Here is an 18,787-nt window from a genome sequence, read left to right as displayed (position 1 = left end):
GTGATTTTGCACATTATGCAAATTAACTCGAAATCTAAGTGGGCGGAGCTTAATGGTTGTATATTAATTGTCCTATTGAATTTAGTCAAGGAATGTATAGGAACTGGAATTTTGGTTCTAGGACTTACGGTGTAGGAGATATGGACAAAACGTCAATTTGGTCTGCTATAGCGCCACCATCAGGCCAATTTGGGTCCCTGTATGGGAATCTGGTCCTTGGAGTTAACTGAACCTTTTTGCCAAGTTTGGGGTTTCTAGGCATTACGGTCTAGGCTGCACAATACGTTTTAGGTCAAAAAATGGGACAAAGAATAATAAGAAAGAAATATAGCCGCAAGCGGCGATTGGCGGGTTCACACACAAATAGGCATATTTTGGCCTCAATAGGCAAAAGGAAGCCCAAAAGGTCCTTTAGACCTAAAAGTGAAAAGAAGCTGTTTGGGTTTGGCCAGTGTGTGCTCTACAGATAGTGTGTGATGACATCTGCGTGTGTCAGAAAGGGAGACACAGAAATAGCACATCTGGCTAGGGCTGCATCTATGTGAACAATATAGGAAGGCCTATATTGTGTCTATACATGATTGGGCCTGTATATTACAGACAGAGAGAGATTGAGGGTGCCAGAGACTATGCTTTGTTAATTCACTCCTTGCACACCTTGCACGCCTAACATGACTGCCCGTGTATTCAAAGTATGAATGTAGTCTGCAAAGCCTGGCATTACATGACTGACATGACTGGCATGACTGACATAACTGATATGACTGAAATGACATCACTGGCATGATGAACAAAAGTAATATGACTGATATGACTGACATAACTGGAATGAGTGACATGACTGGCATGACTATAATGACATGACTGATATGACTGACATGACTTATGTCTGACATGACTGGACTGACATGACTGATATGACTGGACTGAAATGACTGACATGACTGGACTGACATGACTGTTATGACTGGACAGATATGCATACAAACTATACATACATTTAGGTAGAAGTGTGTGTGTGTGTGTGTGTGTGGTAGTGTATGTACTGAAACTATGACAACATATACTAATACATACATACATAAGTATACATAGAAACTATACATACATATAGGTATAAAGGTGTGTGTGTCTGTGTGTTTGTGTGAGAGAGAGAGACAAAAAAGAAGCCAAATATCAGTTTGTATGAGCATGTGTTAGTCACTGAGATATGGGTGGGTATGGCTAGGGAAGTGTCATTGTGAATGCTATAGGAAGGCCTGCTTGTGCCTGTATGTGTGTGTGCCTGGTTAATAGACACAGAGAGATCTAGGTAGCCAGAGCAATGTTTACTTAGGGCACAGAGATGGGAGGGGGAATGTGGGTGAGAGTGTGAGAGAGACTGAGTGTGTGTGTTTCAGCTTGCGTGAGTGTGAGAAGGAGAAGGTGACAGAGGGACTTTACATGCATTCTTATGCATTGTATATAATACTGCACTGTAGAGCCATACGATAACCGATTTAGATGAAACTTGACAAATTTGTTCAGGATGGGATTCTGAATGGGCTTGTGCATTTTGGTCAGAATTGGGTAAAATATGAAAGAGCTTTAAGAATATGAATATTATATGTATCGATGCTGTCCATTAAAAAAATATTTAGCAGGTATAAGTGTCCTCAAATTCAAAATCTTTGGATTGTTTTTTGATTTCACACTCTGTAGAGTATTATAAGACTTTGCTTGACATGATAGTATGAAAATCCTAGGAGGAGTATGAAAAATGATGATTTCAAACTATTATTAACTGTAAATAAACTGTGCATTTTTTAATAGGACATGTAATGGGAAAGTTGTTCGCACTACTGCAAGGAATCAAAAGAGTCCAATTGCATGTTCCCAAGTGGAATTATGTAGGGGATACACTTGCTTTTTTTGCAATAGCGCCCCCCAGTGGCCAATCGACACCCGGCTGGATTATGTCATAGGGGGCGTGCACTTGTCCACACCCAAGAGGTTTCGTGCAGATCGACCAATGGTAAGCCTGTCAAACGCGTGCCGATCACTGATTGGCCGATTACGTCAGCCATTTTGGAAGTATGGCATGTCTGCTTTAGGACCTGGTTTCCAGAGGCCCATAGATGATGTCTGTCAAGTTTCATGTGGATCGGCCAATCTGAGTGCATGGGGCAAATTTTTGCATGTTATAGCGCCCCCTAGCAGGTGAGGTATGGCAACCACTGCGAGCTGCCCCAGACCCTCACACGGAAGCTGTCTGTGAAGTGCCATCTCATTACATGCAAGTTTTCTTAAGTTAGAGTTCCATATGTGCAAAATTTACTATTGAATTTACGCCCCCTCATTTGATTGGCTTATACTGACTAGGTAGTGAAGAAATTAGCATTTTTATTGGATACATTTTAAAGTTCAGACTCTTCTGAACGTTTTGATACCACATATGTGCACGTATGTGAAAAATCCAGGGACTAGTTCGCGCTCAAAGATGTGTGTGATTTTGCACATTATGCAAATTAACTCGAAATCTAAGTGGGCGGAGCTTAATGGTTGTATATTAATTGTCCTATTGAATTTAGTCAAGGAATGCATAGGAACTGGAATTTTGGTTCTAGGACCTACGGTGTAGGAGATATGGACAAAAAGTCAATATGGTCTGCTATAGCGCCACCATCAGGCCAATTTGGGGTCCCTGTATGGGAATCTGGTCCTTGGAGGTAACTGAACCTTTTTGCCAAGATTGGGTTTTCTAGGCATTACGGTCTAGGCTGCACGATGCATTTTATGTCAAAAAATGGGCAAAAGAATAAGAAAAATAAGAAAAATACCAGCAATTACAATAGGGTTCCCACACTATGTGTGTGTGAACCCTAAAAATTCTAACAATTACAATAGGGTTCCCACACTATGTGTGTGTGAACCCTAATTATTCAACATGTTAACGTAAGCTTATGTCCGAATACGATGAACAAGCAGGTAAACGCCCATATCTTAAATGAATATTTGGATATTCAGAAGTTATAGTAGCTCCAGCTGTTTGCAGTTTATTAATATAGCGATATAACTACAGCTGTTTGTCATCAGCCTAGCCTTCTTATGGCCTTCTATGGCCTTGATGAAAAGCTTGAACAGATATGGTGCAAATATAGACTGCAGACTGTATACAGTTGCGTCTATATCTGCACACAGTTCCAATCTAAAAATCAGTTGTGAAAGTCTGGAGGTGATTAAAAACGTCCTGGAGGAGATGCGCAGCTGTGGCAGATGTCTGATCATTGAGGGCGATGTGTGTCTCGTACCTAACCATGTCTTTTCTCTGTTGGGATGGGATCACCTGCTACGTGTAAAATACGTTTCACTCAGATTAGCTGGTACTGGGAGTACTGGGAGTACTGGGAGTACCAGGATGGGAATGGGCTGTGATGGGGGTGGAGTGTGCGATCTACAGGGTGGCCAGGTCTATGGAGTGAGGTGATGAAGACGCCGTGGAGATATGGACCAGGGCTGGTGCTTTAGGCTTTAGGGTTGGAGATGTGGAGTGAGATCATGGGAATCTTGTAGCCGCGGGCAGTAGGTGGTCCACAGAGTGCAGTCGTCTCATTAAGTCATATATCATAATAAATCTTCAGTCTGGTCTTCCCTTCCTGAGTGCCACTAATCTAAATGTTTAGGCAACGACGAGCCTGTTTGGATTGGGCCAGATAGCAGCTAATTAGATTCAGATGGAGGGTGCACTCTTCCCTTTAGACCTCATGTTGGCTTTTGTGTGAAATGCAGAATGAATTGTGGACATTTGATGGGGGTTAAGTGCCTTTCTCAGGAGCAGAAGGTGCCAGGGCACTGCCTGGGTTTAGAGGGGGAAGTGGTTGCTTGTAAAAACTGTACGGGTTTGGTTTGCCTGTATCTGAGCACGAGCAATTTCATGTGTCTGTAGTGTGCTGTAGCACATCTGTAGCATGTCTGTAGTGTGTCTGTAGCGTGTCTGTAGCATGTCTGTAGTGTGCTGTAGCCTTGTCTTTTTTCAAGGATGGTTATTGTTCATGGCAGGCTCAATAGAGAGGATATGAATCTCACCTACAGTGGCTGGTGGAGGGCAACTTCCTAATGCAACCTCAGGGAGCACTGAGGAAGATCCATATCAAAACAAATAGCATAATAGCATAGAGTCACACACACACACACACACACACAAATTGCTATAAATAAAACTATTTCTGCCTCTTTTTTGTACTACTACATTAATTTTTAATCTCTCAAAAGTTGTATTCTTTATTTCTGAATTGCAAAGAGAATTTCTGAACTTTGAAAATATTTGATTAATTTCATTTGAAGTGTTAAAAGCATAATAGAATTGTTTTTTTTTCTTCACATGTTTGAAAAGCGCTAGCTGGTGTGCCTGAATTGTTCTTACATTTTCATTCTCTAACATCGTTCTATTCACTCCTCTCCCAAATCAAGTGATTATCACCCCTGAGTGTCCTCTAATAGCCCTCTCCTTCCCTGGGGTGTGCTGACCCCCCACCTCTGGGCTCACAGCCATAGATCTCATTTCAGAAACTTCATGTGGGGGCTTCCTCCCTATTAGTGAGAGAAAGAGAGAGAGAGAGAGAGAGAGAGAGAGAGAGAGAGAGAGAGAGAGAGAGAGAGAGAGAGAGAGAGAGAGAGAGAGAGAGAGAGCGAGAGAGATAGAATGAGCAAGAGAAGGGAAAGGAGAGAGAGAAAGACAGAAAGAATATCGGAGGGAAGACTAGGGAGAAAAGAGGTCAGACATCCTCAGTGTCTCTGAGTGGATGTGGGGTTGGAGAGGGTGGAAAGAGAGGAATGGTGGGGTCAGAGGTCAGTTACCCCTGCTGGGTAATGTTTTGTCCGCGGAAGAATAGCAGCCTTGTGAAAGAAAACAGAGCAGATGAAGGGGGTTGTTTTTCGAGAGAGACCAGGCCCTCTCATGCCAGACTGGGCTGTAGTGTCCTGATGGGGAGGGGAAGGTTTCGAGACACTTTCTGCATGGACTATTTGTGAGTCAGAACTGCTGCTGGGCCACCTGAGGCAGTCACGCACCCCTCACTGCCCGTGTCACACATCCCGCTTCGGCGGGACGGTTCAAAGTTCGATGGCACGGTGTATGCTCCTGCCTGCCAGACAGCTGCAATATGGGACAGTATGTGTGGAGTGGACCGCTCTGCTAATCAAGCAGTGAAAGAGAGGGAGAGAAGGATGGAGAGGAAAAGAAGGGCGGGAGAAAAAAGCTGCTCAAAACTGATCCAGCACGGCCCAGTAGCCCAAAGTTGCCTGACCTTAGGCACAACATTCATCTTTCATCAGCTAATCTCTCTCACCTCTGTAATGTTACTGCATTAGTGGTGATGCAGAAATCCCAGATTAGCAGAGGCCACCACAACAACTGTCCTGATTGATTTTCTCTTGTGTTTGACCGCTTGCTGCATTTAATTAGCTTGCGTCCAAATGACCTGAGGCCAGGGTGAGCTTGACCTGTGTGACATGTGTGACCTGTGTCCAGGTAATGGAACTGAACCCTCTCGGGGCTGTTAGGTCAGATCCTTCCTTAATCATTTTCTAACTTAAAAGAAAAAAAAACACATACACACTTTTCACAAGATGTTAACAGGCCTGACTATCAGCCAACCACTGTTTTCTGTGTGTGTGTGTACTACTGAGTGTGATACATTTAGTAGAGTTATATAAATGTGTGTATATTAGAGATGAAAATAAAATGCATAATGCTGTGAACAGGATGTATATTCTCTCTCTCTCTCTCTCTCTCTGTGTGTGTGTGTGTGTGTGTGTGTGTGTGTGTGTGTGTGTGTGTGTGTGTGTGCGTGCAGGTTTGAAATTCATGAGGGAGTTAGAAAAGCATGCTTTTGTGAAGTGAGAGCAAGAGAGTGTGTGTAAGTGTATTTGGGGTGCTTCAGATTTATGAGGGATTTGGGCTAGCATATTTCTGTGAGTCAAGGAAATGTGTGTGTGAGTGATGATTATTGTTAACACTATAATGCTTCTGGAAAGCATAGTTTCTCTCTCTCTCTCTCTCTCTCTCTCTCTCTCTCTCTCTGTCTGTCTGTCTGTCTTTGTCTGTCCTTCTCTGTCTCTCTCTCCTTTCATTCCCTTCTTCTGTCTTCTCATCTGTCTGTCTCTCCGTTCTCGGTTCAGGCAGGAGGGGGAACAGTTTGACTAGGTGACTGTATGCAGCAGGAATGTGTGAGAGCGTCAGCTAGCGGACCTGCCTTGCTGCCCTTGGCTGCTCGGCCCGCGTGAGGTGCTGCTTCTGGGCCGCTGGGACACAGTTCTGTTCCAGCTCTGAAGTCCTGCGAGAGATTCATGGTGCAGACAGTGCTGCCTGCAGACCAAATGGCTGCTATTTGATACAAGGCAGTGGTGTTTTTTATTATTTTTTTTCTTTGTTTTGTCCATCATTTCTGTTCTAGTGTCCTGCCTCCCTTTAAGCAGTGGGTCTGAGATCTGATGTCTGATGATGTGTTTCTGATAGATGCTGCTCGCACGTGGCGTATGAACACGTGTGTGTGTTCCCGGTCCCTCTGCCTCTGGACTGTGTGTGAGCTCTGATGTCTCCTCTCTCTGTGTGGGAGGATGGGCTCCTCCCCTCTCTGATCTCCTCCACTGTCTGATCTCCTCCCCACTCTGATCTCCTCCACTGTCTGATCTCCTCCCCACTCTGAGTGAATGGCACCTCTTCAGCTCTCCTCATGGGTTAACGTTCCCTCCGTCACCAACCCCCCACCAGTGCCGCGCGCGCATGTGTGTGTGTGTGTGTGTGTGTGTGTGTGCTGCTCTTGGCTCTTGGCCCAGCCTGTGTCTCCATGCACTGCAGGGACAGTTCAAATTGAGAAATGGAGAGCAGCCCTCATCTTGAGTGAGTGCGTGTGTGTGCATATACGTGTGTGTGTGCGTGTGTGCGTGCGTGCGTGCGTGCGTGCGTGCGTGCGTGTGTGTGTGTGTGTGTGTGCATGTGTGTGTTTAGTGTATGTGTGGGTTTGGATGGTTTGTGTGATTGTTTGTGAGAGAGAACTGACATTGAGATCTTCATTAGCTAAATGTAAGTCATGCAGATGGAGAAGCCAGTACATATTACATAAACATGCTTCGCCCAGACAGATCTGTAATGGTGCTGCTGGATCTGTCTTCAGGCATGTGTTGTTCACCAGTCCTGAGCAACCACTGTGTCACACCTGCAACGACACATCTGAACACTCATACACACACACACACACACACACACACACACACACACACACACACACACACACACACACACACTTCCATGATGTTAGTCTTCTTCACAAAGTGTAAACCTACTGTCCAGTATATTAATTATAAAGTCATACCATCTATGACCATATAATCATTCCATCCCTAACCATACCATAGTACTTTTAGCAAGTCAACATTTAGTTTTATTCTAGGTGATGATGAGGGTGGCCTGAATCAGTGTGTTCCTATGAAGATTATATATCCCTCTATCTAACTTGATAGTCAGGGTTACTTGAGAGGATTAGAGGTCTGGACTGAGTTTAGTTATAATTGCCTTTCAAATTAGTTAAATCCAAACCTGCTCTACACTTTAGAAACTACAGAGTTCTTCTTATCCTTGATTCTTGTCCTTGTTTAAACCTTGCAATGATTTTAAGTCCTTCTAAAACTAAGTCTGGCGGTATTGGAGTTGAAAGTGCTTAAAACAAGGCAAGGAATCGAGGCAATTCATCATTATAGATTCAACTCTAGAAGAAAAGGGGTTAGGCTCTTTGAATATCAACTTTCACTACCATAATAAGTTAATATCTGACATTTTAAAAATGTTTTTAGGTCATTTATAAATATTTTAATGAGTCATGATCCTATCTGAAGTGATATTTCTGTATTAAGTTTTTTTTAGAGGTTTATAATTGAAAGTCAAAACCTGCACAATTTTTGCACATTTAGCTTGCATCCTGAAAATATCGTATATAGTTCCGCTGTTCTCATTCATTCCATCAAAGAGTTAGAGGGCTTGCTCGAAAATAATAAATCAATATCGACCTTTCACAGACGGACGTTGTCCAGACATCCTGTCCCCACACACCACAGCCTTCTCGGCACAAGCTCCCGGAGCCGGAGTTTCACCGGGCCACGGAGGTCTCGGGAGGGGTCGCGGTCGGGGCCCTCCCCACCCCACTAGCGACCCTTTCTGGGGTGAGGGGCATTATGTGGCTGCGTGCACAGGGAGTCTGAAAGGGCCACGGCACCATTCCCAGGGGCTTAGCGTCTCAGCGTGGGGCTGTGTACACATTCCTCTGGGGCCGCGGGGGGCCCCTTGGCATCCAGTATCGGGGGGCTCGGCCTTTGTGCCAGTCTCGGGGTACGAGGCTGGCCATTTCAATGGCTGGCAGCACTCTGAGCTGAATGGAGCTTCCTAATGAGACCGTGCAGACCTGTGCATTAGCCAAGGCTGGCCTCCCCGAAGTGCCTCCTGCACGCACTGCTCTGCAGCCAATCACCACATGGAGCAAACGTTCCGTGATGTCATAATCAGAAACACATTACCAGAGCATGCGGGCTGCACTCATTGGTTGATATGCTTGCATACATACTTGGGGATGAACAGAGCCCTGGCCTGCGATAGCCAATAGTGAAACAGGCTGTATATTACAGTACATGGTCCGCACAGTGGTAATTAAAACCTCTCATGATATGTGCTAGGGTCTCTTACCTTCATTAATGGGAACTGTTGCTTGAGATAAGACTGCAGGCATTGCGTCGCGAGCTTGCTCGGACACGGCATACGATAGGAAATCGGTTGTGTGGCAACTGCTCTTTCTTGTTTTGTCCCTATCTGGCTCTCTCTGTCTTTCTCTGCCCTCTGTCAGAGCTGGGCCCGTTGTACTTGTGTGAATGGGCAGACACAAGGGCTCTGTATTTCGGGGCCCCTGTCTTTCTGATTGGAGAAGCGGACGCCTGTCATTCTGCACAACAGGCTAAGCAGTATGGATTGAGACATTTCACGGTCGACTCCTTCTCTCTCTCTCTCTCTCTATTTCTTTTTTTCAACTTGCTTAGTATTCCTTTTTTTGTGTATAAAACGCATACTAAACAGAAAAACTGGTCCGCTTATTGTGTGTTTGTGTGCTTGCTGTGGGAAAAGGACTGTGTGTGTTTTTTTAAGGCATGTACACTTTCAAGGCTTAAGGCAACATAGTGTGATGACTCTGTCTTCACGGGAACTTCAGGGAACCTGTGTTTTATTATTATAACCACACCAGTCCCCCAAACCAAAAGTATGGTGTCCATTCAATCAGGGCCCTGAAGGCTGGCGTTCCAGCAGCAGCTGTGTGAAGTGCCTGGTTAGGTGACCTGTGGGTAGGGAGGTGGTGCTTTTCATCAGCAGAGCACGATTAAATGTGTTCCAGACCCAGCCCCTGGGCTGGGAATTCACCTTTGCCTTAACAATTTACGCAACGCATGCCAAGCTTTCTCTACGGCCTCCTCATGCACTCCCCTCAAGTTATTTATGTTTCAAGCTGCCGAAACCAAATCCCACAATGCATCATTGTGGTAATCAGACGTACTATGAGGAGTGCATCCAGGCTGGCATCTGGAGGCATCTTGGCGAGGTTCCTCGGAGCGTGGGTGTGTACGTATGTTTAGTGGCCCCGGTTGGAGACGTGACGGAGCTCTGCCGTGAGGGTGGGTGGCCGTGGAAACACTGTCTGGTCTGTTCGTATGTTCTGGCCTACAGCGGCGAGCGCTGTTGTGATGACAGCCTTCACCGATGCCACGTGTCATGTTCCGTTTGTTTATGTACCCTGCCAGATTGCATGTGCTTGCGTATACCGCAGATATCACTGCTATCTGTCTCTAGCCTGTGTTCCCAACAGCAAATAGACAACAGACGTATACACATGCACACACAAACAGGGGCAGGTGACAGGCTGAGACTCATGGAGTGATATCGATGTCACCGTGGCCGCATCCTCTGTGGATCCGGTTGCAGTCCCGTAGAGCCACGATAATTGTTTTAGGCTGACTGGAATAGACTGATCACATTATAGAGGGTCTGATCCCGAGCCTGAGGACCCAACGTCACTGCTTCTTTAAGATGTCAAAGCTACACACAATTATGTGTAGGGGGAGGAGCAGAAATGAGTGTTCATCAGTCCTCGTGCACGTAAGCGTGACTGTGGGCTGGACTCCGACCGGGCAAATCCAGAACCAGAGACGCCCTGCTCCTCAAACTCATGATTACACCCATTAATCTGGATTGTGTACTCAAGCTGGGTCATGGGGTAATGTTACACGCACACACAGACATTAGGTCAGAGAACTTCGGTTTCTGCTGAAGCATTTTAGGTCAGTATAAAGGCAGATCTTTCAGCCCTGCTGCGCTGGGTAGTCCATGCTCTGTGATGAGCTAGTAATTTAGCTGCAGAAACGTGACGTGTCTGTGGATTCTCCCAGCATGCACAGCGGCACCCGTCTGCGAATCCTCCTGGTCTGCATGCCTGAGCTGGGACGCGACACAGCCCATTTAGCCCCACCTCTCTAACCTGAACCTGCAAGAATGATGCAGAGATTAAAAGATCCTGGTCAGGCATCATTCCAGCCTCCTGCACGGACATGAAGACTGATGTTGAGGAGCTGAAGGCCAGTGATCATTGTGATTGTGACTGCTGAGGTGGAGATGTGAGGACAGAGGAGAGATGGAGATGGAGAGAAGACCATGGGCAGAACAGAGGACCCGCCAACATCATGTTGCAGGATTTTCTTCCGTTTTAAAAGCCCATTCCCAGAATCTTCATAGTTCGCTGCACTTCTGCATTCAATTGACTTTGGTTTCTTTCAGAAGAAGTCGAGCTTGCTTGCTTATGTTTGCTTGGTGTGCTGTCTGTAGTGTCAGCCTGACTGTTTACACAACCGTGTTGTAGCCGTCTTTGTGTGTGAGATAGTGGAGTGAGTTCAAAGCAGACGTTTTCTACACGAGGCCAAAGTCAAAATGGAAAACAGCTGAGCAAATAGTCTGAGTCACCGCAGACGCTGGTCACGGGGGCCGAAGCATAACTGAGCACAAAGGGGACACACAGTGCTCATTTTCAATCACTGATACCAAATGACTATGAAGCTGCCCCCCCCCCCCCCCCCCCCCTTACAAATACACACACACACACACACACACACACACACACACACACACACACACACAAAACTGCTGAAAGGCAGTCAGGAAGGAGAAACAGTTGAGACATGATCATGGAGGAGAAAAGGAGATCCCAGGAAGTCTCTTGGGCTTACATAATGTGTGTACGAGGGGAGAGTGGAGCTCCATATTTGTTAGGTATCAGTGTTAGGAAAATGAAGATTATTTTTGCTGTGCGAGACATACCTGTACACAAGGAGCTGTTCCAGGAACAGTCTGAACTCCGAGCAGGAGTCGTTGCTGCTGTGATCATATTCGGTGTTTCTGCCTGGATCGTGCACCAAGGCCAAGAGCAGTTTGGTTTTTCAGCTGTTGAGTCACATGTCGAAAACACTGAGTCACATCACGAGTTGTTTTAATAAGATCTGAGCTTCTAGAAGGATTCGCTGGTTCTCCGTTGTGGGTGTGTAGCCTCCCGATCCGTCTTTACTCGGGCCAAACCACGCTCGAGAAGTCCGGTATTGTCATCAGGGATTCTGGTGCTTCTGGAACGAAGTGGAATTCGCTGTCCCTGAGCCGCTTCCAGGAATTAGCAGCAGTCATGTTAAATGACGACAGGGACATCCTTTGGAGCATCTTACCTCCTGTTAGGAACTTGGTCGTGTTAGATCATGGTCCACATGGTCGTCTAACGTCATGCAAAAACCGAATGATTTAGGCCTAGTTTTTATGTATCACGCATAATTTGCATTTGCACATGCGCTAAAAAGTAAATGAACGTGGGTTGGTGTAATTTTCCTGTGTTCTCTCTGCAGCCTGAGGAGTTCGAGGCCGTCCACTCTCACACCTTCAGAGTGAAGACATTCAAGAAGAGCAAGCACTGTGGAGTGTGTAAGCAATCGCTTAGCACGGAGGGCCTCATCTGCAGAGGTCAGTCCTGCATGTGTGTGTGTGTGTGTGTGTGTGTGTGTGTGTGTGTGTATGGGGGGGTCAAAGATGTGAGAAGGAGTTACAGGAACAGGACAGGACCACAGGACCACTCAGGTTATCTCGGGGCCTTATGAAATTTGTTGCTTCAGTATCAAATGATTGCATGTTCAACAGAACTCCAGGATGTTACAACTCTCAGCAAGTTTTACATCAGCATCAACACTTTCTTCACGGTCTTAATCTGCCAAATGTCTTGGTGATTATTCATCGCATGAATTATGGCCCAAGAGGCACTAATAGGTTCGTAGTTCTGAGCCATTTGGCTGTGAGTTGTGAATGTGGAAATGTGGTTATTATGGAATTATAGCTGGCTTAGAAATGATAGCTGACTCCACCCATTCCACTGGGATGGAGGTACGTGGAGAACTGGACACATGTTCGTCATCAGAGGGCCCTAAGAAACAGCATAGGCCTCTGGGTGAATACAGATTTATACAGATTTATGCAGGAAAACCATAACACACATATGTTCAGTGTGTTTTTCCACTCAGACACACACACACACACACACACACACACACACACACACACACACACACACACACACACACACACACACAAACCTACAAATGCATGTGCAAGTCTGGCTGTGGAGTCATGATTGAAAAGCATTAGGACACACCCACCCACCCACATACACACACACCCACCCACACACATACACACACAGTCATTGGAAATGTGTTTGCCCTGGCACTGACCATGAGGCGAAGATGGAGTGACCCCCACCTCGCCGGTCCGGACACGAGCACACCCCCCCCCCCCCCCCCCCCCTCCACACGGCCTCCATCAGCAGTGTCTCTGCCTACTCTGTTTCCCTGTCGACCATCGCCTGTGTGGAAACGAGCTGTGGAGCCCAGCGAACTCCGTCACGTATGGAAAAACACCCCGTGTCCGCCCCCGCCCGCTGGGTGGCGTGGGTCTGGGCCAAAGGGTGTGCGTTTACTGGACCGCTGACTGCCGACATCTCATCACCGTCCACGTGCCTCCCCGTGGGCACACGTGAGCAGGGCTGAAGGCGTGTCATGTGCGCCGCCCTCTCCGTGCCCCGTAGGGGCGGCTGGCAGGCTTGTACACCCCCCGGTGTGAGCAGCTGTAGGGTGAAAATGATCAGTAGCACTTTTTCTCTTTACCTATATGAGTTGGCTAGGTTGCAGTAATATAATTAAAATACTTAGATAATGATGTAAATTTACAGAATTTGACTTACTTTGTGGTTAGTGTGCTTCTAGATATACTACATGAATCAGTTCATTGGTAATTCTAGGATCTGACGGGTCAAATTGGGAGCTAGCATTTAACCGTTTTCATTAGCGGTCTTGATCATAACTGCATGGCACTGTGCACTGTGCAGGCCAGCAGGCGTGTCACTACCACATGTCTCTGGGGGCGTCGGCTGGTCAGTGTGGAATTTACCGCACCGGTGCTGGATAGCAGTGGTTGGCGTTGGTCCCTCTTCTTAAGCTCTGCTGGTAATGGGAGGCAGCTGCTCTTAGTTCAATATCCTCCCTGGACTAACCTCAATCAATCACAGCCCCCATGCAGGACGCCATCATCACGAGGACCTCTAACAAACAACACCCCCCCCCCCCTTCACGGCCTCCGATGTGCTACGGGAGAGGGTGAGGCAGGGGAACAGGCTTAAAGAGGTTAAAGGACTCCGTGGGACAGGCTCTCGGCATGGGGCGCTGTAAGCAACGGCACTCTCTTTGATTAACAGGTTAGACCACAGTTTCAACCTCTAGACGGGAGTGCTGTCATGCCCTTACTGCTGTGGATCTCATGTGATTTACAACTAAGTACACCTAGAATTACTAGACTGGATTGCAAGACCGAAGGTTTCTCTCATTGACCTTTATAAAATGTTTGGAAGGTCATTTTCCATTAGAGTTGAAGTCTGGTATTTGGCATTTTGAGGCAGATATTTTGTAAATCTGTTTTTCCAGGTTAGCTCATCTTTTTTTTCATCTTATGACGGTTGAAGTAAACTCGGCTCAATTTGTTCATGTGCTTGAAAGATATGCCTATAGCCATGATACGCACCAAAGTACCAAACAACCATCTATCACTTACTAGCACTTACGTCTGAGAGGGCAAACAGAAGACAGACTATTCAAGTCTGCAATTTATATCTGTTTCGCTGTTTAAATTCACTGGATTCAAATCATGGACTGTTGTATTTAGATGAGCATATTTATGTTTGCATGTTGCTGCAAGATTACAGTAATAATGTTTGATTGCATAGATAGATAGATAGATAGATAGATAGATAGATAGATAGATAGATAGATAGATAGATAGATAGATAGATAGATAGATAGATAGATAGATAGATAGATAGATAGATAGATAGATAGATAGATAGATAGATAGATAGAGTGTATGTTTGTCTGTGTGTCGAAGAGAGAAATCACAGGTTTGTTTTGCTAGAATATGGAGTGTCATCACAGATATGGCAGATATGCTGCTGTTGCCCTAGTAGTGAGTGGCTTTACTCTCCTGACCTCTCTTGACCAGGATAAGCTCAACGCGTGCCAAAGGTTAAAAATGGACGTGTCTAGCATGTGCTGCAGGCTCATGAGCACATGCAGTCCCCCCCCTCCCCCAACACAACACAGGACACTGCGCAGAAGCCCGTGACACGCTGTCAGAGCCAGCTTCTGTCTGGATGGACATGACTTATGCGACAGGTCGTCTTTACACAGAGCACAAAGTGAACAATAGGTGGTTGTTCTTGATGTTGAGAGGGGGCATGTCATGAACAGACCTGAACAATATCTGAATGTGATAGAGGAAAGGTTGAAGCTATTTGATGGAGATGTATCACGTATATTTATGTGATAACATATATGCCCTTCAGTTAATTGGTACTTCACGTCGCTTGCCTCTTGTAAAATGTGCTGGTCGGCACACTTGTTAACCTGAAACTTTGTTTACAAACATTCCGATGTCACATGTGCTGGCCTTTCCACCACCTACGTGTCCTCTCTGCTGTAACCAGGATGTGTTGCCGTGTTCCATCACAATGGCTGGATGATGATTGGGTGGGGGCAGGCCCTGGCCTTTGAGAGAGGCGGGGCTTAGTTCTGTTATTATAGCGATGTGTCTTTGGAGGCGGGACGGAACCCCGCTGTGAGACTTCCTGCAACACCCAGTGGTCTGGAACATGAGCTCATGCGCTTGCTTTCTTGCTGCAGGAGGCTTTTGTGGGGTTGTTTCCTTGTGTCGTGCACCATTGTGCCATCGGACTCGTGTGCAGATGTACTGAGATGGAAGCTGTGTGTAAAAATAACCGACAACTCCGCTCACTGCATGTTTTCCCTTATTCAGTAAGAAATTCAAACGTCCTGTTCGGTCACCTTTGGCAGGGTGAAGCCGGATATGAGTCGTGGTGTGTGTGTCCATGTACGCACGTGGCAAACACGTGCACGTGGACACAAGTGTTCACTAGTCACATTACCATTAGTCATTCTGCATGAAACAAACAAACAAAAAAACACTTTCAGTTTCTTTATACACACACACACACACACACATACACACACACATACACATTGTGTAAGATAAAATTCCTTGCCATAGCTTGTTAGAGGGTACTGGATTTGAATTGCATTAGTGAGATGAGATGAGAGGGTGGATGTTGCTGGCCCTGGTCTCTCACTGCTGACAGAGAGGCCCTGTTCACACTTTAACTCCATTACCCTAATCAGCTAAACGAAGTCACTGTCAGTTTCGGCACACTCCTCTTTTCTCCTGCGAATAACACCAGCACGCTTCCTTCCTGTGCTGCTTTTAGCGAATGAAGTACTTTATCATTATTATTTTGACATGACGTGGTGTATTATTGCAATATTATCACCTCCGTATTGGAGTGGTTTTAAAATTTTGTAATTTTCTTGGGTAGACTATGCTGTTAACATCTCCAGCTGCATGAAAAAGTGATCAAGACGAAAAGGCCATCAAGGGTGTCACAACTTTAAGCAACACTGCCACCTTGTGGTGTGGAGATGCACAGTGAATTAACTAGCCTTTACAGTTTAATATCTTTGTGTCCAAATCAGAGGTCCAAATTGTGAAAATAAATAGTGCTCTGTTTTATATATATATAAAATATATAAATAACTTTTTTATATATAGATTACTTCATGATTTATTCATGTCAAAGTAAATCATACTTCACTTTTTTTGTAGTGACCTGAGCACATTTCATGGTTTATAACATGCTCAAGAGTTTTTGAATCCCCGATTGGGGAAATATCTTAATTCTTGTAGACACCCCTGAAGTGTTGGACAGTACTGACTACGACTCTACACGGTGTTGGACAGTACTGACTGCAGCTCTACACAGTGTTTATCAGTACTGACTACAGCTCTACACAGTGCTGACTGTGTGCAGCAGTGGCTTTATAAATTTCAGTGAGGTTACACCCATGAAAATAGTGAACTGTGAGCTGGTTACTGAGCTGTGGTACAGTTACTGGATTTTCATCAGTCATCTCAGAAACCTGAGAACCTGAATCTGGAGCCTTGGATCTGTGTAATACATTAACTGAAGTAAATACCTGGTCCAGGTTCAGAGACTGACAACAAACATTAATTTATCAAGGTTTGATGAGATTATTGTTAACCTACAAACTGTACACAAGACATTACAAATTGTTAAAGTGAAATTAAATGTACTTGTGTGCATGGTCTTTATTTTAGGCCACGAGGGGGCAGTATAGGAGAAGGATATAAAATCATTATAGAGTTTGGATAATGTAGAAACTAATTCTGAAACACACAAAAATGTATCTTTATTTTCCAAATAAATCAATGTTTTTTTCATTTCACATAATAAAGGCTGTGATATGTTGTGACATGTTGTAATGTGCTGTGATATGTTGTGAAATGTCGTGATATGCTGTGATATGCACACAGCTGTTTTCAACACTTACGGTGGTGATTTATATGGTCCTATTGGAGTCGTTTGAGTGTGGCTTTCTGGAAGCCTCAGAATTCGTGTGTTATTACTGTGGAATTAGCTGAGCCCGACCGTGATCCACTAGCTAAATCCAGACCAGATGAGCACCAGACAAAAGGCATTGTGGGAGATGGTCTTTGCAGGATATTACAGCTTGCCGCGTTGCTGTGTGAGGGGAGCGTGTGCTTCCTGGATGCAGATAACAGAGATTCTCTTCTCTTACTTTGCACCTGTGTTCTCGCCTGAAATGAGGAACAGGCGTGTGCGCAAATCAGCACTGGAGTGCCTGGGCAGATACCATGAACAGAGAGTTCAACAGGAGTCAATTCTAAGCATTTTTAAACACAGTTGTAAAAATAACCACTGGGAGGATGATCAAGATTTTGATAAACCTCACTTATCAGTGTCCATATAAGAACAGCCATGAGGTCACTGCTTGGCTCTAAAAGGGCCATTGTGTCCAGCATGTGTGATGTAAAACCCCCATGGTGCCTTGAAACTCCCGACCCGGGCTGTGTTTAGAGGGGCTCATGCATTAATGTGTTCAGCTTTAAGGGGCCATGATAAACATTTACCCTGCGGGTATGTGCAGCAGCCTGGCTGCAATGTTCACTGTGGCACTCTCGTGGTTTTGAACTCTGGGACTGGCCGCCCTCGGCAAGCTGCTACTGATGCTGAGCTTACTAAGGCTCTCGAACCTGCTTCTTTGGCACCACGGAACCATCGAGGACGTCGAGTGCGTGTGGGAACGTGCTGCTTGCCGTGTGTATGCGCACACCCGTGTCCTGTGGAGCAAGCGTGCACACGAGCATGTGTGGAAGGTGATTTGAGAGGAAGTCCCAGTCCGGCCTCTGAGACTGCGCTCTGTCCACAGCCCGGCCCGGCCCAGTCCTCTGGGACCGCAGGTCGTTCACAGCCTTCTGCTCGGGAAATGCCTGCCCGCCCTTCCCTTCTAGGAACATTCTTCAGCCGCTGAATCAGATATGACGCGGCCGTCTGTTTTGCGACTACAGACACCCGCGCTCCTTTCGTTTCTCTCTCACTCCATCTCTTGTCCCATCCCTCCCTCTTTCTCCCCTGTTCCTGTACTGCTGTGTTTATCCAACCAAGACCTGGACTTCCTAACAAGGCAACAGGCCGGCAACAGGCTACACTGTGCATTTTCACACCCAATATGGAGTGCTCTGTTACCCCATGCTCCAGGTTCTCCTGGACACGTGTGTGTGTGTGTGTGTGTGTGTGTGTGTGTGTGTGTTTGTGTGTGTGTCCAGATCTTGTGTGTGTGTGTGTTTGTGTGCACATGCATACATAATGAAACTGTATAACAAGAAGAGCTTTGTGTAGTGCTAAATTTAAGAAGTCTTTCCACAATGTGTAACAACAGAAAAAGGAGTCTTTTGAAGTCATGATTAAGGGTTAAGTTTAGGTAAGTCTCTGATGTAACAGAATGTGCCTTTTGCTTTAAGGGTTTAGCTCATTGTGTCCAGAGAGCTTGGGCTTGTTTTAGCATTACCCACATGGCATGATAACGACTGGCGGGGTGCGTGAGGTGTCCGAGCCATGAGGTCACAGCCAAATAAGCAGGCTGTGGATCTTCTTCCCACGCACCCACAGTCCCTCAGAGAACGGGAGTGGCGCTGCTACGTTCTGTCTCATCTGCCTTTAACTCTCCTGTGTGCTGATCCGCTCAACAAGCCCTG

At 45.9% G+C, this 18,787-nt stretch overlaps 1 protein-coding gene across 11 annotated transcripts in view; it reads left to right on the top strand.

The window, feature by feature from the left end:
* The window catches only part of tns1b (tensin 1b), a 164,239-nt gene that overhangs the window by 58,234 nt on the left and 87,218 nt on the right, over window positions 1–18,787 (top strand). For all 11 annotated transcript variants that reach the window (XR_013130436.1, XM_077002488.1, XM_077002487.1 and 8 more), the window contains exon 2: window positions 11,950–12,064. Coding sequence is in view for 10 of the 11 variants with exons in the window: in XM_077002488.1 (XP_076858603.1) it covers window positions 11,950–12,064 (115 nt within the window). In the remaining variant the exon portion in view is untranslated. The remainder of the gene's footprint in view (window positions 1–11,949; window positions 12,065–18,787) is intronic.

The sequence above is a fragment of the Brachyhypopomus gauderio genome, chromosome 4 (genome assembly GCF_052324685.1).
Source record: "Brachyhypopomus gauderio isolate BG-103 chromosome 4, BGAUD_0.2, whole genome shotgun sequence".
Taxonomy (NCBI): Eukaryota; Metazoa; Chordata; class Actinopteri; order Gymnotiformes; family Hypopomidae; genus Brachyhypopomus; species Brachyhypopomus gauderio.
Note: the sequence above shows the minus strand (reverse complement) of the source record. Positions and strands in the feature narration are given on the sequence as shown.